Here is a 27,387-nt window from a genome sequence, read left to right on the forward strand (position 1 = left end):
GTACAAATAAAAAGTTACCATTTTACTTTGAATGCAGCATTGAGACCATTGAGACACATCAAGAAGCGCCAATCATCCTTTACCCAATAAAATGTCAAAAAGTCTTTCAATGTTTTTCTTTGTCCAAGCTACAATCCAGCAAGATATTGAATTTAAAATGATATAAATATAATAATTGAGAAGCCAGAACCAGAGAATATTCTCAATGTTAGCTTCATTTCAGCTTTACTTTCATGTGGCCTTTCCAGGAGTTCGAGTGTGAAGCAAGACAGCAAACAGTGAAACATTTTGGCTGTCATGACAGATCAAATCAGCCAGTTAAAAACCACACGGCAAGTGCAGCAGAGGCAAGTGTACTCTTTATAAATCACATGGCCCGTCCTTCTCAGGGAAACGCAATGAACAAAGAGACACACTGTGAGGACGACACCTGACAACAGAAACCAGCTGTTTGGTCCCAATCTGCTCCGACTGGCAGCTTGAAGTGAAAAATGTGGAGCTATATCCCAAATCGTCATTAGCGCACTGTCAGCAGAGCGAGAGCCGGCGCTGTGACTCAGACTGCAGGCCGATAATGAAGACTCAAAGCTGCATTTGGGAGACACATTTCTCCATGACGTTATATCCTGTGATCTGATGTATTCTTAGACTGTACACTTGGACTGTATCTGGCACACATGGACCAAACAGATCATGCTCTAAGTTTGCGACGATAACTACAAAAAACCATCAAGACAAAATAATGTAATCTCTGCAGCTGTACTTCCTCCTCCAGCCCTCCAGCCCTGCAGCATTAAACCCCCCCCCCCCACCTTTTTACTGGCTGCAGGTTGGCCTGCAGTTTGCTGCTATCAGCACGCAGCCTCCAGTAAGATGCTGTTCGGATGCCAGGAGCAGCCACTTAATAAACAAGCGTGGAAACTGTGACTAAGCTCTGTACGTCTCTGCTGGTGCTGAGAGTGAATGCACGGTCTGCTTCCTGTGTTGACCACCCACATAAAGAAGGAAGGGCGTCAACACATTCACATCATTGTAAGCTCATTCACATGATAGTTTATTCTTCACATAAAGGAAATGGCTCACAGACTTGTTAGGTGTGGCTCCATACCTACAAGATGGTATAAACAGCCTCATGTAGGCAAGGCAAAGTAAAACAAAAGAAAAAGGGGGCTTTCATGTTGGGGTGGCAATGTACCGGTACTGCTTTTTTTTTTTCATAAGTACAGAGCCGAAACTTCTTTGCGGTTGACAGTCAGACCAGCACGGAAATGAACAAAGAAATACAGTAGATGTGTGTCCATGAGGCGCCAGAGCATGACAGGCTTTTACGTCTTGCTTCTGAAAGCTTCTGTGCCTTCATAAAATGAAAAAACGTCTAATTTCCTCTGCTGACAGGGTGGATGTAAGACTGAAATCAAAGTTTGAAACAATAAATCACAAAGAAGAGCATTTAACCTTCTCTATATACAGACAGGAAGAGGGGTTCACACACATGACCGAGCTTTAGTATTTCATCAGAGTTTCCAGATACTAACGGAACTGAGCCGTTGAACGGGACTTTCACAATGGAGGGCTGCACTCGCTATGTGACTTACTAGTTTGCCTGTGGTGCTGCAAACTCTCTGTTTTGAGTGTTTCCTTAGAAACTAAATGTTGTTTTCCCATAGCAACAACATCACAATTGCTTTCACCACAGGAAACCTCAAAGAGGAAATTCAGTTAGTGAAATCACCTTGCAGGAAATGACGGTTCAGTTAGACCACAAGTCCACGACCACAGAGAGAATAAATGTTTCCCCGGAGATCCGTACCTACCCATTGTTGCTTTTAGAGCTCTGTCTCCTTGATGATAACATGGTGCCATAGCGAGAGCCTCACATGTGGAAGAGATCACTCATTTATGAGGGACCATGCCTTCTTATCAATCTGCAGCTTCTGCACGAGAAACAGGGCCAACAGTATTAAGAAGTTGGTGATAATCTTCACATGGAAGATTAGGATATTTCGTTTTCTTCTTAAAGTCAAAGCAAGCAGAGAAAAAGCATCCAGCAAGTTGAGTCTCCCACAATAGGATTAAGCTGGCATGAGCCTGAACTTGAAGTCATAACATAAGCAAAGTCCAACGTTGCTTCAGTTCTTCAGCTTTTTTCTCTAAGAACCAGAGTAATCTACTTATTGTGAGGTGCTCCAAATAAAAAACCTTCTGTTTATGTCTTTGGGAGCTGCTACAGGGAAGCATGTTAGATAACTATGTGATCTCCAGTGTGGCTTAATGGAATCATTTTGGGACTTAGTTGATGTGCTTTCTTGCTGAGAGAGGTATCAATCTAATATCAGAAAAAAAGAGAATTAATACAATTATTTCCATAACTGTAAAACCTTTCCTTTGAGGTCTTCTGTGCAGGAAAAAAAAGCAGAGCAGAGAATATTCCATTTTATGATGGGATAAAATGAGCAGATTTGACTACAAAAGGATCTGGGCACTAACTGACAACCCTGGGTAATTTATTATAGACATGTAAAACCCATCTACCTTAGTGTTGCTGTTATCCTTATTACTATCAGGTCAATTCAAATAATTGGCCTTTGCTCTCAGGTCATGCACATAAGAACTGTGACGGACTATACTAACGGCCCCTACACACGGCGGCGTGCGTTGTCGCTTTCCGGGGGGGGGGGGGGCTGAAACTCGACCAACAACCAATCACATGAATCTCCCGCCCCAGACACACAAGCACGCGGTTTGATTGGCTAGAGCTTGCACTGGCATATGATTCGATTGGCTGACGCCTCCGTCAAGGCGGCAAAAGTAGAACATTGCTCTACTTTTGCAGCGAGCACCGCGAGAGAAGCTACGCTTTGCTCCCACAATGCAGTTCGGCGAATCGTGACGTCACCCCATTCAAAGTGAATGGGCAGAAGCGTTGAAGCGGCAACGCACGCCGCCGTGTGTAGGGGCCTTAACTGTAGAGAGAAGTATTTCATGTTTGTCACAAGAGCAGCAGAGAAACAAAAATTCGAAGTCAGACACATTACATTCCCATGAAAGATAATACAGTTCCACAGCCGTGTGTAATCTTTGTGATACACCACTTTCCTAAACGGCCTTGAAATGCCTTTTTGCTTCCAGCGGTCCTGTTATGAGATAAGCACAAAACAAACTAATTTGTTCATGCTGTAGTTCACCAGAGCCTTTTAGTATCCTGTGAATTATACTCTCAGGGGAGCATGTCAGATGTAATTCAATAACAAAGCTGGGCTCTATTGTTTTTTGCCTCTCTAATTTGTTTAGAGACCAGTAGAAAAGGCTTGGAACGCTACTGTCCATGAGGCTGGTTCTTTTGTGGATAATTATTAAGCCACAAATGCACACCATATCCTAGAAACTATATTTCATTGGGAATAAATGTTTAATATACACATACCCAAGCATTCCCTTCAAAGAAAACTTTAGGTTTGAGTATTTCGCATGAAGCATTTGTGGTTTAGCAGAAACCGGAAAGTCATTGACGTCATGCTTATCATCTTCACATTTTGTGTTTCTTTATACGTTGTGTAACCACATATACCCTACGTACTGTGGACTTTTGAAAATGCTCAGCCAAAACACCAAGCAAAGAGGAAGAGATGATAACTGAGATAGGATGGGTGGCACTCTTCATAAAAATCACTCCTGAGATGAATGTGGAGCCAAGTGAAACACAGACACGGATTCAATACGTTTGGACACAGGGTCCTTCAGAGACTATAACGGGCATTTAAAGAATGACAGAGTTTGGTTTTATTTAGAGAATCCCAGTCAAGGGGTTGAGATTGAAAGCCAACACAGCGCGAGGTTCAACACAAAAGCTCATGGTATCGAAATGTCAGATTAATTACGCCTGCACGCCCGGTCCTCAGTTTGTTTCATGCTCTCACTGTACAAATGGAATTCCTTCATTCATCTGGCTCTGTAATCCTCTGAGCTAAATAAGAGCAGAGGGACAGTGTGATGTTTGAGGCCAAACAACAGCTTGTGCCACTTTCATGGGGGTCCGGACTGAGAGTGAGACTGAGCTAAATGATTACTAAAGATAAAGCCTAGAGCCAGAGTCTCAGCTTTCTCCATCTCTGGTGACTAAACATGAGTTATGTGTCAGAGGGGCAATTTACAGGAGCAAGAAGAGTCTTGGGATGGAAAAAGCGCATAAAGCAGACACAAGATTTCAAGCTTATGCTAAAGTGACTATAAACATTTAAGAGCACACGCTTTAAAGAGCTTTCAGTCTTCCTGCCTTGCCATTCACAGGCCATTTCATCCTCTGTGTTGGAGACATTTTTAACATTGAAGAGACTCTGGAGAAACTCTCAAACTGACCAGAATCTGACTGAACACAGACCACTTCCTGTTTGTCCATTGAGTTAAGGTGGCATCACTTGCATTGTCAATTACACAAAAGATTGAGACACACCTAAACTCACACACCACACTTACAGTAACAACCACCCGCTTCTTCCTGGCAACACGCTTCTTCCTGACAACACGCTTCCTCTTCCTCATGACCGCAACAAAAACAGCATGCAGCTGTTGCCAGGTAGAAAGATATCTGCTACATGTTTTCTGGACTGGGCTCTCATCGGTCTATCCCCTATTTGTATCAGGGTTTTTTCTGGGTACAATAACTGCATATACACAAATTAGCTGGAATAAGGGTTTTAGTGTCCAGATTTTATAATACATCCTGGGGATTTTTATCGAAACAATTTCCCAAATTGGGATGAATAAAGTACCATCTTATCTTATGCTTTGCACGCTTGCTACGGAGAGGTGGCTGAGGTATGAAGTTTGATCCGTGCTAGGCTGCAGATGACAGTCATTTTAACTTAACATGCTGTTACCTGCTGATATGAGAAGCAAAAGCGGACATTGCTTTGGAGGCCTGTGCCGAGTGAGTCACCCAACGTTAGGCAGATTTTTTGTATTGCTAACTACTGGCTACATTTTTGTCCCACCTTTCATAGTTTCTCACATATGCGTCAGCCTGATTTTCACCATTCAAAGCTACACTATCGACTCTTTATTTAACAGCTAGGCCGTTAATATGTATGAAGTTCTGCACTTGGTCAAAGTCGACCAAACATCCAGGATTTACAATTTCCACATGCAGCGAGAGTCATTGGTGGTCATCAACTTGTCAATCAATGCTCTGCTGTTAATGTGAAGGACACAGTTGAGTTACCAGCATTGATGTTACATGTAGAGGCTGCATACATTGACTGTTCTATGACTTTTAACACACATAGAATATGCTGTACTTGCTGTGTGCTGGAATAACTCAGACCACACGTTTTTCAGACTAACCTCGCACCTTGTTGGTCTGCGGCTTTATTTAATAGGTTTAATACTTTCTATTTATCACGTGTTAAATGGTGGCTTTTTAACCAGCAGGTGTCCAACTTGGTATAACACACCTTCTACAATATCATGAATACTTTAGTGACATTTTGTGCACTTAGGTATCAGTTCTGTATGTCATTCATAAGTAGGAAGCTGTTCAAGCATGCAAAGACATAATCTGCATAATCTGCATCTCAGATTACTATCCACAAATCTGCTGACAACAAAGTGAGACTGAGTGAGGCTAAACAACTTCCTTAAGGTAACAGCTATGACCACAGTGATCAATGTATCTGTGCAAATTAAAATGTCCGACACTCCGAGAAGAATTGACAACATTATAATCTTTAATTTTCAAACATTATCTGGACTGAAGACTTCCTATTTCTCTCTCTTTGGAAGTTACTAATAACACCCTCACCCTACAGGCCCCTGAACAGTATCCCTCTGCTGATGTGAAAGTGTAAACAAAAACAAACTTGACTTGCAGAGAGGAAATAAGCAAATCTAAATTAAATTCTGTACGCAGATTTTGACATCACTTTCTGCAGAGCTGTTATGTAAACTTAGCCCTCCTTATGCTTGCCGGATTAATGATAAACATGCAAAAATGTATCTTCAGTTAAGTCTATTTTGAAAAAAGGTAGAGAGGATATGAACGGCTACCAAATCTTCAATGATCCAGAAGTAAGTGCTAACAGCATTAGACAGCAGCTTTCACCCCCTGAAGCGAAGCCTCAGCCCACCTGAGTGGCTTTTAGTATCAACGTCAACATTATTCACGCTAGGGCAGGAGGTCTTACCTGGTGCCTTTAAAAAGATCTTTAGGCTCTCATAAAATTGATGTTCTCAATGTTTGTATCACTGTATATTTCATTACATTAATATATCTTCTCTGAACTATGAAAACCATGCCTTCATATTTCTTTTTTATGTTGTTCATGAGTGTAACAGTCCAAAATATTGAGTTTACTATGATATATAAACAAACACATATTCACATTTCTGAGGCTGGAAACAGCAGGCATTTGGCTTGAAAAATGCTAGTTTTTATAATATTTTATAAAAGTAATTTTTTTTGTTACAGGGTGGGATAAGAACACTGATGGTTTGATGGTCAGCCATATCCTACAGTAACCCTGTTGGCTCTACACAGCCATGACCTAAATATAAAGCCAAAGCTTAAAGTAGGCTCTCAACTCACATTCAAATGCCATTAAATCAGGATCATCCTGCTTCTACTTCCGCTTACGTCAAATCATCTAAAACTTGAAACCAGCCTGCTGCACACATCACGCTGCGATCTGATGACTAAACAGCGTCTTTTAACGTCTAGTCAACTTCTAACTGGCACTGAAGCAGACGAGTGTTTCACTGATGCCAAATGGATGCGCTAAAGTGCAGCCTAAGGACACGATTGAAACTATTAACATCAGACCCTGAGGATGAAGCAGTCAGGTTTTTCTGCGTCAACCCAGCCGACACACCACTTCTCAGCGGCTTTTTCCCTTCGACACCCCGCAACGCTAAGTTGATCTTTGGCTCAATTTAAGCCTCCGAGAGGTCGTGCCTGAAATGAGAGGGCAACACCAGGGCTTTCTGAAGGCTCCACTACTCTTGATATACATCTAGAACAGGGGTCTGCAACCTTTTTGACCAAAAGAGCCATTTTGCCTCCTTTTCCACCAATGTTTTTTGTCTGGAGCCGCAAAACCTATTTGATAGCTTATAAAGTTGTATATATTGTTATATCATAGACACAAACTACAGTTTTTTTGCTTTTATTATTTATTACATTATAGAAAACTGTTTACCTCAATTTACCATTTACCTTAATAATAAACAAAGAACTCTTATACGGAAAATAAAAAAAATAAACAGGCCTACTTTAAAATAAGTTGACACAGCACTTGGGGAGTCCTCTTCACATTTGAAGAAAATGAATATAATTGGGCCAACTTTGAAATAAATAAAACATATAGCTGCACCCTAAAAAGAGTTTACTGATTAAATTATGACTGAAGGTCTTTCTCTCCACATATCAAACATACCGGTAAGCATATAACTCTGTCCACGGTAACCAGCAAGAAAAGGCGCTGCATGGTGACGGAGCGTATCAGGATGTGACACATATTTTAGTTGACCTAATTAAAACCGTTTTGTTTTTTATTTATGTGTCACAGTATCACCTCAAAATGCAAGATACGAAACATTTTCAACCGTGCAACAAAATATCAATAGTCGTACAAATATCTTTATTTTATTTCCTTCTTATTTTTGTCTAAGCTCAAGGGAGCCAGAGCAGAGGGCTTAAAGAGCCTAATGTGGCTCTGGAGCCGCGGGTTGCAGACCCCTGGTCTAGACTGCTGATAAACACATTCATTTTAAATAGCAGAACAATGCACTGACTTTCCCTGATCCTGCTGCACTCAAAGTAGGATCTTTACTATATCATCCTCAGTTATTTCACACAAAACAGACCCCGGCGTCTCCAAACTTTTACTTTCTAATGTCAGATACGAAGACTTGTTAGGACCATAAATATTTATTTGAAATGCCACTTAAATTAAGTCACATTTAAGTTTCAACCACAAATAATTCTTTCACTATCTTTTACTACAGATCAGGAAATGGTCCAGCTCCATAAATATGCTCAATACGTTTTGTAGATCCCATCCCTTATTTTAATTGGTGAAAATGTTATATTCCTAAAAATGTAAGATATATATATTCTAAACCTTCCTTTACCAAAACATTTAGAACCTATTAAAAATAAGAGAAAAACTACTTCAAAGTAAAAAAAATAAAAAATAATCAGTTTTGTTACCATTTTCATTTCATCGTAAATTGTTTTGTCTTTGGTTTTAGACCAGTGGTTGGATAAAACAAGATGTTTAAAGAAGTTACCTTGGTCTTATAAGTCATAGCCTCATAGATTAATCAATACATTCACTTATTGTATTTTGCATTGTTGAGTTATATTCATACTCGCTGTGTTTTATGTTGTATAAGAGGTACAAAAAAGTAAATGTTGACTGAATATTTGCTGTGCCTGACAGATCTCTATCCTCTTTTATAATTCAGTAGCTGTGACTACCGAGCTGCCACATCCAGTGACTCTGTGGATGACAATACAGAGAAAAATCACCTAAGTAAAACACAGTGGAGCGGGATGGGAAAGGAAAATGTTTTTTTTATCCAGTGAGAAAGACATCAGAGCTGGAACAGAAAAGCCCTGTCATGGAAATAAATGTTGTTTTTTTTGGTTATCTGAAAAAAATCTACATCCGGCCTTCTTAAAGACAGATTGAAGCCATCATGATCAACTTTGGGAGAATAACAAACTATGCATGTGTGCGTTCATATCCTGTGTGAGTGTCTCCTCACAGATAAATATTGGAGGGTAACACTTGATAATGAAAGCAATGGAAACATTTATAAATTGTTTATAAAGCATCTATATCCATATAACATGTTGCCTAAATCAACACGTGTAAATGAATCATAAACATATGGAGGTGGCCCTGCCTCCCCTAACTGAACTCAAACTTAATCTCTAACATTTCATGAGGAGTTTAACCCTCCTTATGTTACTAGACTCCATGTACTAATATGGATGAGAAATGTGTGTGAAAAAGGTGCCTCAGTCAGCAGACAGAAAAGTCATGTAGATGTAAATTAACCACAGTCAGTAAATATACCATAGTCCTGAGAAAATGCGTTTTGGCCATTTTGACATATCAGGAAAAGCACAGGTGTAAATAACAAAATGTAATATTGTATTAAGCTGTTTCAGTTTCAGGGTCATGGTAGTGTGCATGCTTGTTCACTGCTATATACACAATATCATAAACATAATAATCAATGTAATTAGTAACACCTGAGCTTTTCAAAAGTCAAAATGTCTGCTATGGAAAACAGGCCAAAATAATAAAAATCCCTTGTGTGGGTTTACCTGTGGGCCTTAACAACACACATGCTAATTTTGTCGGAATTTATACTCTTATTTTTAAGTGTTTAAATGTTATTTTTGGTTGAAAACACTGCTGTAAAATGTGGATGCATTGTTCCTTTTCTTCCTTTTTCTAGTCAAATAAACTGAGCTAATCAGAACATGTCAGTAGCATTGGCTTCTTCGGCCTGACAACACAGTAACTTAATCTTTGAGTCCAATTAACCTCGTGTCATCCCACTCACACTATTCCAGGAAGCAGTAAAAGCCCTCATTAACCTAAATGGCATCAGTATTAGTTAGCTCTAAATGAGTGTCCATTTGTTTTTGTTTCATGTCCTACAGCTTTGAATCCACACTCCTAATTAATGACACGATCTTCGTTTTTAGCAACCAGACAGAAAACTGCACACATTCAACCAGCTCTGAATGCTAATTAATGCTGTCAGTTCTTTTTCTGTGCAAGGTTCAAGTTTTTAAATTGATACAAGATTTGACTGTTGTTACAATAATAATGACGGCCTTTCAGTGCCATAAGATGACATAAAGAGAGCGGGCATGTTTTCAAAAAGGGCAGCGTTGTGATGCTGGAAACAGTCTGCCAGCTCTGGGAACAGCGGGTCAGCAGAGGGGGAAGTCGGAGACGGGAGGAGAGAGGCACGGATGGACGGTGGGAGTTAATGTAACAGAGCCGAGCCTTGTCGTCCTGACTGCTGCTACAGTGATCTGTTTGTAATCCTGCATCAGATGTTTGCTCTGAGCCGAGAGGGAGCGACCCACAGTCTCCATTGTTGGGCAGTTGGGTGGTAGGATGAAGGCATGGAGGAGAAAGGGCAAAAGACCAGAGAGTATACGTCTCACCGATGGAGAGTCGCAGCTGCTCTATTGAAGATGAGGAGCTCAGAGAGGTTTGGGACTCTGACAGCAGCTGCTAACAGCTTCTTCAGCAGGTGGCTTGGCCTAATTACCAGTATAGACTTGCCAATTGCCTGTTTCCCCCCTTTCCCCAAGAACATGTGAGAAGCAGGCTCACAATATACGGACAAGTGTCTTCCACCAATTATAATGGGGCACTAATTGTGCTACATCCTGAGGAAGAGGAGAATCGATGGGGAAGGACACATGTGGGGGGTGTTTTGGGGAATTTACAAAATTGACAGAAAACTACTCATGATATCTTTTAAAGAACTTAAAGAGTCTAACTATGTTAAGTAACTAAAAAACTAGCACTCAGATAAGTGACACCTGAAAATCAAGCGTGCAATGTGACAGATAGTGTGACAAGGTGTTGATTGAATTGACACCCTGAATTAACAGCTAGAGCATATTTACATCAAGAAATATAAACTTCATTTATTTTTGATGATATGCATAAAATGGTATTTTCTGACAACTGAAAATAAAATGACTATCGGCTAGTTTTAATTCTTGATATTTGACTAACGGCAGCTTAAAGAGAGCAAATTAACACAAACCAAAACTTTGCTTTAAAACTAGATATTGGAAATTATGTATGGTATTTTCTTTAATTAGCAACCGGCCGCTGATTGTTGTTATTTTGAAGGTCGAAAACGACTAAGGTCGATGAGAGGTCTGCAAATATTTTACTATATTTTTTGGGGCAACCAGTGCCTTCATTGAAGTGATAATGTTGAAATGGGGAGGCAGAGGGGATGACAAGCGGCAAATGGTCCCGGGGAAACATTCAAACCCGGGTCCTCTGCATGGGGAACAAGCCATAGCACATGGGCTGCAAGTTTTACCAACTGAGCTATAAGAAAACCCTTCTTACTTTTGTATTCAAGGCAAGCCGATCATAAAAAGTAATAATAAGCATGTGTAACCCAATAACTCAACAATTTCAGGTATTGGGGAAGGAATATGTTGACTCAGCAGAACATGGTTGGATTAGACTGAAGCCAGAAAGGAAAACAAAGAAAAAGACTCACCTCTGAGTCTGATTAAATATTAGTTGTCTGAATCAAATGGTTAAATATAATTACAGCCAACCTATTGATCAGAGTCCATTTAATTAGGCACTGTTATCCCTCACTCTCCACCATCAGTGATATGGGGATTAAGTGCTGAACATGCTTCTGAGTAATCCTAGGAGCCCAGAGAGCAACCACTTACACACCACTCAATCAATGAGGCTTGGGATTTGTGGTAAAGCCACAAGCACAGCATGAATTTGTATTTCCTGAGCAAAGTCCTTGTCCAAGGTTAGGTCTTGCCGTACACTTTAACGGCTCATTTTTCAGAGCAGTTATGTGTACGGCAAGTCAACGACAAGAGCAGAGCAGCAGCCATGTGTGTGCTTTTTTAAATTGCTGGGGATTGAAGTGAGAGCTGCACCCTCCACAGCAGAACTAAACATCTCAATCCAATACTAACAAAAAAAGAACAACCAGCCTAACAACTGTCCTTTGCTATGGCAACGGCTTGCTGAGTGCTGTGTTTAGGATCTGTCTCCTCCCACCTCTTATCCCCATGCTCCTCCCCCAATGGATGACAAAAAAAAATCCCCTTTTTAATCAGCAGTGACAGAGCCTGACCCAATTTAACTTGAGACGGCTGCATGGTGGCATGGCAAGGTTTACTAAAGCCACAGGGATTCATGATGGAGAGGAGAAGGTGGCACAGGCCTGTTTTGAGCAAAATACCAGCTATAATGCAGCAGCTGGCCACATGGGGCACCGTTCAGCCAGCAGAGCCGGGCTCCACTGCTGCAGATGGTGATCTGGTAGGGAAAAAAGAAACATACACATACCAATAGCAAGAAGCTGCAACATACGGCAATGCAGACTCTGCTGAGATGGCCTGAGGGTTTCATATCTGTTATCCAATACTGATCCATTTCCTGCAGAGGTCTGACCTATTTACTGGCTTCCAAACTGACACTTTCTCAGTTCCCTCCTGTTCCAGCTGAGGGATGAAAGGTTCATCATCAGGCCTGAAAAGTTGGCCAACCATCTGTGAAACTTTCAGATGTGCATGCTGAGGCCAGTTTCATAGTTATTTTAGACTGGTCTGTGATAAACTAGTCTAGTTTTCTGCTCTCAGGTTAGCTTACTGAAATAAAGACTTACCCTGTCCAACCACAGGCTAACTTTCCTTAGTTCTGGTCTATAGCTTTGATTCATGGGACGGTTAAAATAGAAATGAGTTCCCATATGTTCAGCTGTTTCCCTTTGTCTGTAAGCCTTCAAAAACAAAACAGGGGATTTTGTGAAACGATTTAGATGTTTATCTGATCTGCTCGGGCTAGCCAGACGTCCAACAGACAGAGCTCTACAGTCTGTAGCAAAACATACACTGGCATAATTACAGTGTCAATGCATTACCATCTCACAAAAACAGCAGATTGACTGGGGGAGTTAATTCACTTCAGACAAGCAGCCAGATGACGAGTCCTTATGAGGCTACTACACGGCCTGGTACACAGCACACATGTAATAATCCTAGTCCACACCCTTCTAAGGTTCATTTAACACAATCAGCCCCATATGATTCATATCAGAACTACGTCTAAATAAACAACTCCTCAAACAGCTTTTGTCATCTGAAAAAGGCGGCTGCTAAAAATATAAAATTATTAACAGTGGACAGATTTGATCTGTATTTTTTTCACTAAGCAGGACTGGGAGATAAAATAATTTGATTAAAGAAAGGACCGTTTACTAAAAGGGGAGCACTGAAGTGTCAGTCTCCCTCAGCTCCTTTTGAATCTTTTGCGATAATTACCGATTGGCTCCGAGACAGCAGCAGCATGTTGTTGATAAGTTGGATCCAAGATAATATTCTGCTCAATGCTCTCTCTACACACTAGGAACGAGTACAGTACCAAGCAGGGGGGGGGTCGCTGTGTGCGTGCGGGCCTGCAGCAAAACGTACAGTAAACGTCTCTGGGTCACTCAGCTTGTAGCACAGTAGACTGCTGAGCGTCCTGTCACAGAGAGCGGAAATACAAGCCCACACAGTTCATTATGGTGATGCAGAGGAGCAGCGGCTGGCTGATGAACGTTTACTGCAACGTCGTTTATCATCTTGAGATAAAACAAACTGGTGTTGCTAGGCGAACGCAGCATGCAGCGTATGGTAGAGACGGAAAAACCCATTTAGAATCTAATCCTTCAAGATGACATTAACATGCGCCGAGTTTAAGTAGCTTATATAAACGCCCTGCTGCAGCAACTGTTTGGAGTCGGAGCATTTTAGCAGAAATGTTGACTCTCGAGGATCCCTCTGAGACCTTTGTCACTGCGACGACTGCAATTGGCAAAACTGAAGCTAAATGTATCACTGCAGAGCTAAAATGAACGTAACGAACCATGCTATTATAAAAATTGCTGGGAAATGTAAAAAAAAATACAAAGCAGCTGTACAGTAGCTGAGACACAGAGCTGAGGTCAGGGAATAAAATACAAACTAGTGGTTGGTAGCAAAACACAGAGATAGGAAAAGCAAGTGTTTAATGATGTTATTCTCCAGGTAGAGGCAGCTATCTGGTTTTATCTCAAACCCTGAATAGAAGGACCTTTGTGTTTCGCCACTTCTAGTCTGTCATTCCTAATTTGGTAGTTCGGCTGAGAGAGAGACAGAGTGAGAGAGACTACCGGCTGGTGTATGGAGTCAACTCAAATCACAATTAGTCATCCTCTCTTTGCAGTTAAAATCCTGTGAAGGCCTTTAAAAATTCAACTGTTAATATAATGTTAATGTAAACAATGACAATTGAAATGAAGTAAGACGGTTTTTGGGCATGGTGTCTGGTCAACTGTTTTACAGACTTGCATTTTATAATGTTGTTTATGTGAAAAATGCCTTTTGGGCCATAGAATTGTTGTTGTTGCTGCAATACCACGACTGGCCACTAGGAAAAAAGGGGGAGACACAACACTTCAAGTCAGTGGCCGTTTCTCAATGTCGAGGAGGCTTGCTTGCTTGGTAGCACATGTATGCTGGACATTGGAACAGTCCTTCCGTGCCACTCGATGACGTAGTATACTTGAAATAGTGGCTCTGCAGCAGCTTTACTCGACATTGAGAAACACCCAGTGGCTCTTTTTGTGATGTGTAAATGGCTGCTGCTCAGACATAAGACATGCCAAGACATAATCTTACTATGTAGACTGAAGACATCGACACCCAACAACATTGTATAGTGCTAATTAGCAAATGATGGCATTTTAACCTGCTAAATTAAGATGGTAAAAATGACTTACTTTAAACAAGCATATTAGAGTTGTTAGCTTGTTAGCATGCTGACATTAGCATTCAACTTAAAGCTTAGTTTTTTTTGGGGGGCCAGAGTGCTTTTTTATTTTTATCAGAGATGAATAGTTCAAAGGGGGAGATAGAGGGGAGGACATTGATGGAAAAGTTCGCCGGGCTCGGGAGTCGACCTCGCTTTCTTGGCAGCGGAGACTGCATATGTCAAAAGATAATAATACGTTTATTTATTATAGCAATGAGCTAACCAGTGGCCCTAAAACACCACAGTTCCTGCGTTAAGTCTTGCAGAGCTGCTAGCAGTAGTGAGCGCAGGATGTTACTTGTAGCAGATTCGGTATGAATGCTTCAGTTAAAATAAAAACCTGCTTCTTCGACAACTTCAAGACTCTGTCATTGTTGCCAGTAATATAAGCTACATTAGAAAATTGCACTTTAAGCCTCTCCCCCATTAGCATTTTAAATCTGTTAAGAATTTATTATATGAATTATGCAACAAGCAAAGTCCACATGTCCAAATCTGTGAGATTTTGCTAAAAGGGCATTGGCATCAATGAATGAATTAATGTCATCCTTTCAGTCCCCCCCCATATATGTAGTGTACCAGGGGCGGTACATACTGTACATTATAGTTGCATGAAGCAATCTCAGGCTGTTTAAAAGCTTCTGAAACCTGAAGAGGCAGCGGGTGGAGTCTACGATACATGACGCCAGCTCTAGACCCTTCTCTGTGTGTCCTGTACAGCATATTTATGCAGTCAGGGGTCCTATGGGAAGAGACAGAATTAGCAGTGGATAGTGAAAGGTCATAGAGCAGTGGGAATAAAGATCCCGTTGACGCAATCTGTCCAATATTTATTTCCTTTGGCCAGAGAATGAGTGCCTACGTCTAGACTTGGGGAAACAAATCAAAACAACAAATTGACATCAAACACATTTGTTAGTGTTGGTGATGGCATTCAAACCGGTTTCTGACAAACTTCCTTTTAAGATGAAAATAAAGCACACGTAAGCATTAAACAAGCTTCTAAAAAGGAAATGACAGTGAACATATCTTAACCAGACCGAGAGAAGAAGCTTTCTGAAGAGTCACAACCAACTATGCTGGAGTGTTTTACAGCTGTTTAAACAGTGAGCCTGTCTGCTGCAGTATACACAGTCAGAGCCTCTGGAGGAGTTGTTTTTCACAGGCCTTTGTGGTATGCATGTGCATCCCGGCCCACTCAGACCCACCTCATGGCTGGCTGGTTGGCATTCCTGCCTCTCTCTGTAATTATGGCTCTTCTCCAAGCCTCTCTGCTCTGCTCTCTCCGCACCGCCATATTCTTAAAAGGGTGGGGCCTGCCTCGCACTTTCCACCTGGCCAGTTGGCTCAGGCTCTAATTTTAACAATAATACATCACCAGGAGAAGATGTACACGGACAACAGAAGCGGGCAACAGTTGCATGCAGTGGGAAAAATATCAGTTTCAATTACACTTGGTGTCATGTATCATGAATCAGGGTTAATCATAATGTTCTAAAACTTGCAATGAACCTAAAAACCATCATTAATACAGAACTAAAGTGAAGGGAATACTTTGCTTTCAACCCTGCCTCCTATGGAGTGTGTGAAGTTTTAACACACACAAGTTGTGAAAGAGTCTAGATGTCAAACTACACACAGTAGATACACACTTGTAATCTGGCAGTGTGAAAATGAGAGCCTAGGGGAAGTTTGACTTTAGTGCTCATACAGCACATCTGTCTGCAGCTGTTAGGAGACACGTGTAAGGTTGAAGATTCTGGTCTCAGATTCCCAAGGTGTTTTTCTCTCTAATTTCTCTAACAGCCTCATCAAAAGACTCCAAAATGTCCCCTAATCCTTCAGCAAGACATGTCTGCAGGCACCAAATAACGAGTAAGTGGTGATGTGACGTTAACAACAACATTATATTAGAGCCAAAGTCTACAGAACTTTGCATAACATTCAGGAAATAAACAAATATTTGGTCAGCAGTAGTAACCACTGCTGCTGTAACAATGTGAACTTGTTGATGTAAACTGATGAATAATCCAAATACATTATCAGTATGTGAAAGGAAATCTCACAGCATTTCAGACAATATACTCCATTCATGCAGCTGGGGGCACATGACATGCCTGCAGCAGAAGGATTAGGACGATCAGCTGAGCGCGACTCAATAGCACATTGTTCCTTGCTGCTCACCGCTTGTTTTTCCTCCAACTCTCCTTGAGCATATCAGAGGAGGACAGAACCATCTCGCCTCCCTCACGCGTGCCAAACTTCAAATCACTCGCAGTCCACTTCCCACAGTCAATTGCTTACAAGCTACTATGGTGTTGCCAAAATGTCAAAGCTTTTTGTGGCACTTTTTAATGCTCTTTATTGTCTTAAACAAAGCTTGGGGGGGGGGCTATTTGTAAAAACAGCTCATGTTCAGGAAAATAAAAACAATGAACGGCAATTAAGAAAATCAGCTTTGGGCTTGAGATTACAGTGCACACTGCTGCCTTTGTTTGCAGGTCACATCTGTATTTGAGGGACAAAAGGCAGCCACACAACATGCTGCTCTGTGAATGTATCACGAAAAGGGCGAGTGCCAGCCTGAACTGATCTTCTATTCAGGCTCTTATTGTCTCTGTACCACACTGATAACAAACAGCACACATCTCATCTACTCCATCAAAGGCTAATGTGGCAGGCTGGACAACAAACAGCAGGTCTCCGTCAAAACTAGGAAACGTACTATTACATGGATTAGTGGCTGGGATTTCGCAGGTAACTTCTCTGCTCTTATGACCAGCAAAATGAGAAAAATGTGCCGAAAGCAAATGAGAAAATTGCGATAAGGCTGGTCCCGGCAAGGAAAGTGTCCAGCACATAACCTCAGAAAAAAAAGAGCAGTTTTATTTACAAATTAAACAGGAGATAAACATGATAATTAGCAAGCCTATTTCCAAAAATTATAAAACTTCCCCTGAACATTTGCTCTTCTGTATGAAGACTTATATTTATAGGGACTGTAACATATTTCGCTGGAAGAATATACTGTAAGATATCGGACATCCACAGAAAAAAGCTACAGATGTGAAAATCCTCCATGGCTTATTGAGCCAAGCATTAAAGCCACCTTCTGCACACAGATATAGCAAAATATACTTATCACAGCAAATACATATCCCTAAACAGCCATTGTGTATTCAAAACTTTGCACAGAAAGCACTTTGAATGCACCTTTAAACCTCAAAGAAGCCACATCAGCAGCATCTTCCCTTTGAGAGAGGATTGAGCGAAGCAAAGACATTTAACCCGTATCTGGCCTCTCGTAATGGAGATTAAAAAGCTCCAAGATCTGCTCACCTGGCACTCACGTGAACAGACTTGTGCTGTTAGCAAAGGGATATGGTGTACAGCAGAAGAGCACACATACAGTATATACTGTGTTGACTCAAAGTGTGCAAACATCGCACCTGATGAACAAACACATAGATGTCTGTCTTTCCGCTGTACCGGTTTTAGTTGCCTTGGGAAATCAGTGTGCTGCAGCAAATAGATTTTTAATTTCCAGTGTGATAATCATCTCCTTGAACACTGCTTATTTTGAACAGCAATATAAACCAGCCAGAGATTCTCAAAACTTCCTTCGGCAATGTCATTTGGATTTGTACCACTTCAACAGATTAGGTATTATCTTGATTTCAACAATATGTTCACAAGAAAAATATGGATGTAGCTCACCTATATAGAGTGATGAGTCTTTCTTCTTCACGTGATCATCGATGTAGGACACCCCCAGGGGCTGCACCGGCGTGGCCCCGATCCCAAGTAGGACCTGGGCTCCAATCAGCAGCAGGTACATCATGTTGGTGTTGGCCCTGTTGCGGCATATAATGTCCTCAGCCTTCTGAACCTCTATGCTGCTGGTGTTTGAGCAAACATCCCGACCCACGTCAGTCCTCAACGTCTCCCCTATCTCATACTGTTTTGTCAGAAACTCAGGCAGAGCTGAGAGAAGGGCGCCAAGAGCCATGACGATGCCCCCGCAGCCGATCAGACGGGGCCGATGTGCTTTGGCCCCAAAGTAGCTGACAAACAGGATCAGAGCCAGGTTGCCTATCTCAAAGCTGCTGGCTATCACCCCCACGTCAGCACTCTGCAGGTTGAACCGCCGCTCCAGGGTGGTCAGCACACTCACCTGGAGACAAAATCAAATCAAGTGGGTCAAGGCAATGATTATTGCGGGGAGGCTGTGGCTCAGTGGGTAGTGTGCTGGACTTAGAAACAGGGGATAGCAAGTTTGAGTCCCACTGCAGTCAGCATGTCATTGTGTCCCTGGGCAAGACACTTCACCCCAAATTGTTCCTGTGGGGATTGTCCACAATAGTGAATGTATGTAAGTCGCTTTGGATAAAAGCGTCTAACAAATGACATGCAATGTAATGTAATTATGAGGGATGGAACACACGAAGACAAGGATGTGGGAATCTGATGCCTAATATCAAGGAGAAAAATCTATTATATGATTTATCGATGATAAGTATTATAAGCATTCAAACTCTATGACTTTATTTATACATGCAACCTGTATCCGTAACATCTGTATATAGAAAAATGTGCGTTCATGTAAGTTTGTCAATGCAGAACACGTTGTGATCGACAGCGAACAGTTCAGTCGGTTCCAACGGATCACTCAGAAATACCAAGTGTAATTGGGGACTATATTCTTGAAAGAATCGTGGATTTTTTCGTCATCAATTCCAGACTGTGCCTTTCCATGAAAAAACCCTGAATAACAATCTGTTCAGATGTTCCACGCTGTGGCTCCTCCCTGGAAACTTGGCCCTGGTTTTGATTAGCCGGGCTCAGATACGTTTAGCTTTCGTGAAAATAACTCATCCCAAGTTTCCCTCTCTTAAACAGCTCATCCCGCAAGAGCTAGAGTCTACCAGTATCTACCAGCTGAACACAACCCAGCAAAACTGGTTGTTTAGCCCAGTTTGGTTTGTTAACTGTAGTTGTCACAGTCTAAATAATGTAGTACAATATTTATTTTCAGTGTGCGAGTGCATACAACATTGCTGATGTTATTTCAAAGTCAAAGACATTTTGATAAGGGGTCTGTTGTAAAGCAGAGCAGGGCTGTGTTTGCTTTTGATATGTGGGAACAGTCTCTCTCTGCCATGTGAACCACAGCCACACATTTAAACGGTTATGAAGCTATTTTCAGATCCGTCCCAAACTGTCCTTGAAAGGGCATCACAATTTTCCATTTCCCCAACGGGCTCGGGAGTTTTGACTCAACTCTAAACAAACTGAAAAAAAAAGGATCCACCAACACAAACATCCCTTTTGAAAAAGGGGACTACACTGCATGATGAATCAACTTGTGGTTTTGCTTTCAGAAAATTGTTTCATCAAATGCTCGATTATGCTAATGTGACGTACACAGTTGATGTAAATAAGAGCAGCATGTAACACCGAAGTGACCTTTGAGTTAGCTGTATGTCTCTTAAACAACCACAACATTGCTATCTGCCCACCAAATCTGGTGCTGAATCAGTAATGAACATAGAAGTAACGTCTTAGAGTTTTTGGCCAGTCGGTTCTATTTTGTCATACTACAATATTTCCTGAAGCAGAAAGGAAAGAAAGTACCACACAGATACCTCAAATATGATCCGTTTCTCTAAAACTATCCAAACACTTTGTTTTTATCACCGTTCTCTACACTCCGTCCATTTCAAGACCATAATGCACAGCAGTCTAGTAAATGAGAAGTCTTTGACAACTTAAAATCGGTTTGCTTTGTCATTAGGGTTAAAATAAAAAATTAATTGTCCTCTGTGACTTTTATGGAGCAGAAGTGACAGCAGGTCGTTGCAGCTGCTCTAAGCTCAGCTGCACTGACCTTCACTCCACATCAAAGCATTGGGAGGATGATTGTTGGGAGCGTTTCGTACCGTTGTCCTTTTGGTGACGTTGAGTTGAAAACTTCAGAATGAGTCACAGCTCTCTGCTCTTTCTCACTGAATGCAAACACTCCTGACGGGATGTTTTTATCCAAGCTGGCTCTGCTCCACAGGGATGGGATCTCAACATTGTCTCATCCACCTCTTAGAAATTATGCCAGGTCTAAACAACCTGTTGACACCGTAGCTTTAGCTCTTCACAGATAGTGCCACTTCAACAGAGTATAGCAGAGCAAGTGAAGCCGTCATCAAATCCAATCACATCCCATCCCATTGCAGGAGGTCTGTGTGAGTGACTGAGAGCTGCTGCTCCCCGCAGTGGAAACACTGATGTGTTGAGCCCTCGTGTCTAGGTTCAACATGTTTATGCACTTTCACTCTGACTCCTTCCAGGAGGATTACAGTCTGAATACATGATATAGGAAAGTTTGAGTGGATTGCATACTGGTCAGTGGTAACAGCCACATTTTCTCCAAAATACTCAAACTGTGGAAATGTTTTATCTGTTGCATGGCAACAAAACAAACCTCGTCAAGTTGTGTGACACCTCATCGCCAAACACAAAAACGAGTCTTGTCTGAGCACAAGAATCCCGAATTCCACAGGCTTTTTTCCCCCAGGATTTACTGAGAGGGTGTTTATTAGCAAAAAGGCAGTTCAACGCTGACATCCACTTCAACACATTAAGGTTTAGCTCTGATGGTGAAAGTGCTGAAATGGTGCTATTTGTGATGGCACAGCAGCTGTTTATACCTGAAGTTAAAGCTATTTAAAAGCATTTCTATTCAGCTTTATGAAGTGTAGCCTCCTGAATGGTGGACTGAAGGTTAACCAGAGGTACTTTATCTGCTCTGAATTAGCCTTTTTAAAATGTTGTTTTGTTGTTGTTTAAAATAGGCTAAATTCACAGTGTTGATGCTGTGTATCTTAGACCTTTTTCTTTCTTTCGGTACTCTGTTAATGGCTACACCTGTGTGCTATTAGATGAAAATGGCCTAAGGCTGATAAAGCAAAAATAAATGACCTGGATGATGTATGTTTTGATTTGCCTGTAAATTAATCAAAATGATTTATTGTCTCAGCATTGAATACAAAAATAGCCTTGCTGTTAACACTGAAATGTCATATGGTTTTAAAATGACAATCATTTTCTGTCATACAATTTGGGCTTCTCCCTCCTTCCTACGCTCAGCTGATTCAGAACGTCTGAAGTTTGAGGTTCCGGTGTTGGTTGCACCTCACAGATCAAGCTCTGAGGTGTAAGAAATTATTCTTATAAAGGAAGTCTTCATACAAACAAACCTTAAAGCCTTTAAGTCACACATACAGCTTCCCAGGGCTTAATATCTAGTATCAACTCAAGCAATTAAAATGTTATATGACTGCAGAAAAGTAGCAACAATATATCTGTCTCTGTAGCTTTTCTATGGCGTAAAATAAGACGGTTGGTATATTGTGTAGAACCAGATCAAATTACTACATATAATACGGGAATCTTACTCAGGTTTGTTTTTGCACAACTTGGTCTCCAACCAACATTTGTTTACATTGTTGATGCAAGCTTTTGTCATTTCAGATTCAAAATCAGTTAAAAAATGCTCATCAAAACTTTCCAAAGACAGAGAGCGTTGGTTTATTTGGCTTGAAAATACAAATAATCAACTCTCAAATTAGATGCAGAAGAGTTCTTCTGTCGCTTGTCTGATATTTTCAGCCCTACACTTTTATGGCAAAAGGGATGAACTGAATAATAATCCTGCAGTCCATCAGACAAAGTCACCAACTGCTGAAAAATATACAATATTGTAATTCAGATGTAGATTTTTAAATCACAGATGGCACTTATTTTAATATCATATACAAAAAAAACTGGGAAAAAAAGATAATTTCTAAAAACTGAGAAAAAAAATCCTCTAATCAATCAAGAAACAATGATACACAAATATGTGCTTCTTTGGTATTTGCCTGTGCAGGTCACAGTGTGTTCTCTTGCAGCCAGGCGTCTACATCAGGATACCCAGCATGCTGCTAAGTGTCTTGTACAGTAAGCAGTTTAGAGAAAGCAAAGATGGCCATGATAGTTGAGTTGTGTCCCTTTACTGCCAGCAAGCTCTCTTAAATCCCCATCATCCAATCAGAGATACCACAGTAGCTCATGTAGGTCGACACCAGTTCACCAGATTGTAAACGAACCAGTTACATAAAGTGCTGTCTGAAGAAGGTAAATAATGGCGCATTTCCACTACAGCGCGAAGCTCCCTTTAAGCGTGCCATGCCCGGCCCGTTTTTGGTTGCATTTCCACTTGGCATAGTACCGGCTAGCGGGTAGGCCTAATATTTCACAGTTTTTCTGGCTCCATAAAATCGAGGTTCTTTCCGGGCCAACAACCAGGCTGAGTCGGGCTGAGTATGCTAAACTAGAGAGAATCGCTGGCAAGGGGGCTACTACAACAAAATGAACATATTTGATCGTGATTTAATTGTAATACACGTTTAGAAATGATGCCGAAGTAACAACATACTGATACCGGTTAGTAAAAACCATGAATTAATGCTTTGACAAGTCTGCAGACAGACGGCAGGCGAAAAACCTTTTAAAATGCGTGTTTTCTGAATGGAGATCGGCTAAGCTAACGCAGTATATGCTCCAACCGTCCACACTCACAACAACGGCCTAAACAGACATAAATAAACCAGCGACTGTATTCGCCATGACACAGACAGTCTGTGGTTTGTACTTGTTTAACTTTTGTCTAGTTTCTGAACAGATATGAGTAGCTGTGAGCTCTGACGGAGCGTCCACACAGCAGCGTGCGTTGACGCTTGGCGGTGGGCGTGTCTGAAGCTTGGGGAGTCAACGCGAGCAACGCGAGCAACACGAACAAAAGCCAATCACATGAATCTCCCGCCCCCGACATACAAAGCAAAAAAAATTCCATGCTAGCTATATATACTGTCTATGCCTGCTAGCTCTCCCATTCAACACGAGGAACACTGGATATAAACTCCCCAAACAGGCGAAAACCTACCAGTTTCACCACCTATCTCTGCCACCTCCCTCCATGCCTGGCTCCTCCGGTTTGTACCGTTAGATGAACAGAGACTGATCATACAGCACCGGGTGATTCACTACCGCAATGATTATTTTCTCCTCCATTTTATGGAACATGTAGAAATGACCTGCGGTATGGCTCTCGCAGCATAACACGTCGATTTAGCTGCACTGGCACAATTTCATAAACGGGATGCGAGGCGGATAAAGTTGAAGGACAACTTTTGCGCATCGGCCGCTTCCGACAGTCGGCAGGCGGCTAATGCGCCCCTTCAATGTATATCGGCGAAGCCGTCAAGCTGTGGAGCAGCGCTGAACACTTCATTAGGACACACATAGAGAGCGGGGATCCTTGTATATGAGAACATGAGCTCTGACTGTCTTCTTCTGATCCGTAAGTATGAGCTTCAACAGTTGGTAATACAACACTGTAGGTGCATAACTCGGCCACAAGTTGACGCGTTGAGAAACGATAGCAGCAATAGCACGCAAACAATAAAGAATAAATTATAAACAAAGAACAATGCAGAATTTAAAGTATACTCTTAGTAAAAATACAAACAATAGATGATTAAAACTTCATTTTTAATTTAACAGTGTCTGGTAAAGACCACACATTCAATTGTCTATTTTTCAGGTAACAGCCGATAGCAAGTCATAGCCAAAATCCTTCAGTCACGGAGCACTCTTTTCGTACCATATTTCCTGAGCAGCATCAAACACCCGATAGGAATGGGCCAGAATGCGTTGAAGAGCTTTCAAACGCACAGATCCTTTTTTTCTGCGCGTAAATCGCGCTGTGTGGACGGGCCCGGCGACGAGAAACAGCTAAATGGCTGTGGTTCTCATTGAAGATGACGTCACGGCTCCGGCCTTCTTTCTTCTTCTTCGTCTTAGTGTTTATTGCAGTTGGTAAACCCAACTTGTAAGGTGCATTACCGCCAAACATGGACTGGGATTGTGGACAAGAGAACTATGCAGAAAACAAATAACAAAAGAAAATAAAATAAATAAAGAAGCAAAAAACTCTAAGATTATTTTAAATGTTATCAATTTCTCTTAGAAACGTATAATATCACAATACACTATTGCGCTGATGTTCTCCATGAACAGCCTGAATAGCGACAGTCATGGCATTTTGTTTCTCAGTGTCTGGGAAAAGCACATTTCTCTGAGTAGCTATATTCCTGCAAAGCAGTAAACATGCTCAACATTTTCTGGCTGGCCGCTAAACAGTGATACACTTTCCGGTTGGATGCTTCCTATTACACTCTAAATGTATGATTTGAGCAAAACTTGTTAAATGACCTAATTCTCATCCGAAGAATGACATTTTCCCCGCCTTCTTTGAAAAACCCCAACCTTTCCTTCCAATCCCACATACCTTTGAATGTACAAAGATGTTCTCTGCATCACTAAGGTCCCAATGATCTTGCCATGTTTTTTGTGCATATTTCTGTTATGAAGGTTGTAAAGCCTCCGCTTTGCTAAGTGAAACTTCTTATGTCTATGTTTATAATCTGAGTGTTTTGTTTGCCAGAATATCATCTGTTTCCATTAACCCTCCACACCAAACATGAGGCAGGAACCCAGAATGAAACGAGTTGCCAATGCCCTTTGATTGCATTTTATATACAATTAGAAATATTTCATGTTATTTAATTTGTCCATTCTAAATGAAGATGTACCTGATCGTAACCGAATAAGCTGAAAANAAGCTATATCCATGTTGGATAGAATATCCAGTTTAAATAAAAAAATAACCTTAAGGGACAACTTGAATGCTTTTTTTCTTTTCTTTTTTCTTAATGCATTGCATAAAGATCGGATCGGGAAAAATCGGTATCTGCAAATTGTCAAAATCAAATGATCGGAATCGGATCGGGAGCAAAAAAAGGTGATCGGGACATCCCTACATGAGAGTGAAGCTATGGAGCTATAGCTCTCGCTCTGACATCTGGAAACCAGACTACGACACAGGTGAGCCATGTTAGCGTTTTTAACTACCTAGCGCCATATGTTTTGATGTCTGTTCTTGTTATTACCTCCGCAAGTTCGTATAATTGAGTGATAATGAAGGGTACCCCTCAATTCTGTGTCACCTCACGATGTGAAAAAATGTCATGGATGTGCAGCAAAGATAAATAATAAGGTTTTGTTAGTGAATTTCGGTGCAGTCATCTGTTAGCATTTTTCGCTCGTTGCTAATTCAGAGGCTCAGCGTTAGCATTGTGTTTTTTTTTTGAAAAATAAATGTAAATGATCAGTTTGATGAGTTTCTTCCCGTTACATGAACATGCCCTCAGACACTGTTTCCTGCAAGATTTTGCGACAGTACCCCGGTACCGGGGTCTCTCGGGCTTAACAGGTTAAAAGCACAAGGAATTTGCTTTGGCTGTCTAACGAGAAGACATCTAAGCAAAGACCGTCAGAAAATAATGAAATGTGAAGTTTGTTCAATGAAACATCCAATAATATTGCACATCTACAAGAAAAAGATTGAACAAAAAGACAACTCTGATAATTACACCCAAGCAGCTTCTGTAAGTAGCAGAGGTGTGGACTCGAGTCACATGACTTGGACTCGAGTCACCAATTTGATGACTTTGGACTCGACTTGACAAAATCACAAAACACTTGACAACTCGACTTGGACACCAATGACTCGGGACTTGACTTGGACTTGAGCCCTCTGATTGAAGTGACTTGATACTTTAATTCAGGGGTCTCCAACACGCCTATCGCGAGCTGCCGGTAGAAGAGCAGACTCCCGTCGGGGAGAGCAGAATCTTCAGCCGGTCCTACTCTTGCTGCTGAAAATCCATGCAGGGAGGGGCGGGACTTTATTTTGCTGGGAAACCATGCAGGAAAGTAACGAGTCGTTCCTTTGCAGCATACCTGTATGCCCCACCTGTGTTGCTCTGTACTACTGTATTTTTGCAGTAAATACTTGTTTTCCATTTGTTTTTTACAGTTCTGTAAGTTCACATTATTTACAATTTGTTTAGTTCATTACCTTTTTTTTCTCTCAAAAGAACCAATAATCGTTAAAGGAACGGATCGATAAAAGTAGTAGTACCGTTAAAACCTTAACGATACCCATCCCTAATAACAAACTAAATAAAACGTTAATGCCCTGGAAGTGGCAACTAGCTTTGGTTTGACATTTGATTACATGAAAGTTTTTAAGTTGAGATTTACAAGAAATATTTTAAATGCTACTCTGTAAAGGGAATAGGCTGTTAAAAATAACCTTATTTGTTTAAAATAAAAGTAGGCAATGCACTACTTTTGAATTCATTATTGAATTGTGTGCATAAAAATGCAATTATTCACAGAAAATCATTTGATTAAATCATGATTAAAGTTTTTAATCGTTGCTCAGCAATAATAAACAGTCAGAAGTGTTACCAAATAGTTTAAAGCAGGGCTGTCCAAACTTTTTTCACAGAGGGCCACATACAGAAAAATATACGAAGGGCTGGGCCACTCATTGTGGTGAGGTATATTGCCTCATCAGTTAAGTTATAAGTTAGCAACATGTAGGTAAATTAGGATTCCTAATTTACCTACATGTTGCTAACTTATAACTTAACTGATGAGGCAATATACCTCACCACAATGAGTGGCCCAGCCCTTCGTATATTTTTCTGTATGNTCATTTACCTACTTTTGATTGATTTTGCTAACTTATAACTGAACAATGAGTGGCCCAGCCCTTCGTATATTTTTCTGTATGTGGCCCTCTGTGAAAAAAGTTTGGACAGCCCTGCTTTAAACTATTTGGTAACACTTCTGACTG

General features: G+C 41.1%; 1 protein-coding gene across 1 annotated transcript in view; it reads right to left on the bottom strand.

The window, feature by feature from the left end:
* slco3a1a (solute carrier organic anion transporter family member 3A1a) overlaps window positions 1–27,387 on the bottom strand; it is a 42,517-nt gene that overhangs the window by 7,686 nt on the left and 7,444 nt on the right. The window contains exon 2 of the mRNA XM_010774800.1: window positions 18,303–18,759. Coding sequence (XP_010773102.1) covers window positions 18,303–18,759 — 457 coding nt within the window. The remainder of the gene's footprint in view (window positions 1–18,302; window positions 18,760–27,387) is intronic.

Source organism: Notothenia coriiceps, unplaced genomic scaffold (genome assembly GCF_000735185.1).
Source record: "Notothenia coriiceps isolate Sejong01 unplaced genomic scaffold, NC01 NC01_scaffold00014641, whole genome shotgun sequence".
NCBI classification, from domain to species: Eukaryota; Metazoa; Chordata; class Actinopteri; order Perciformes; family Nototheniidae; genus Notothenia; species Notothenia coriiceps.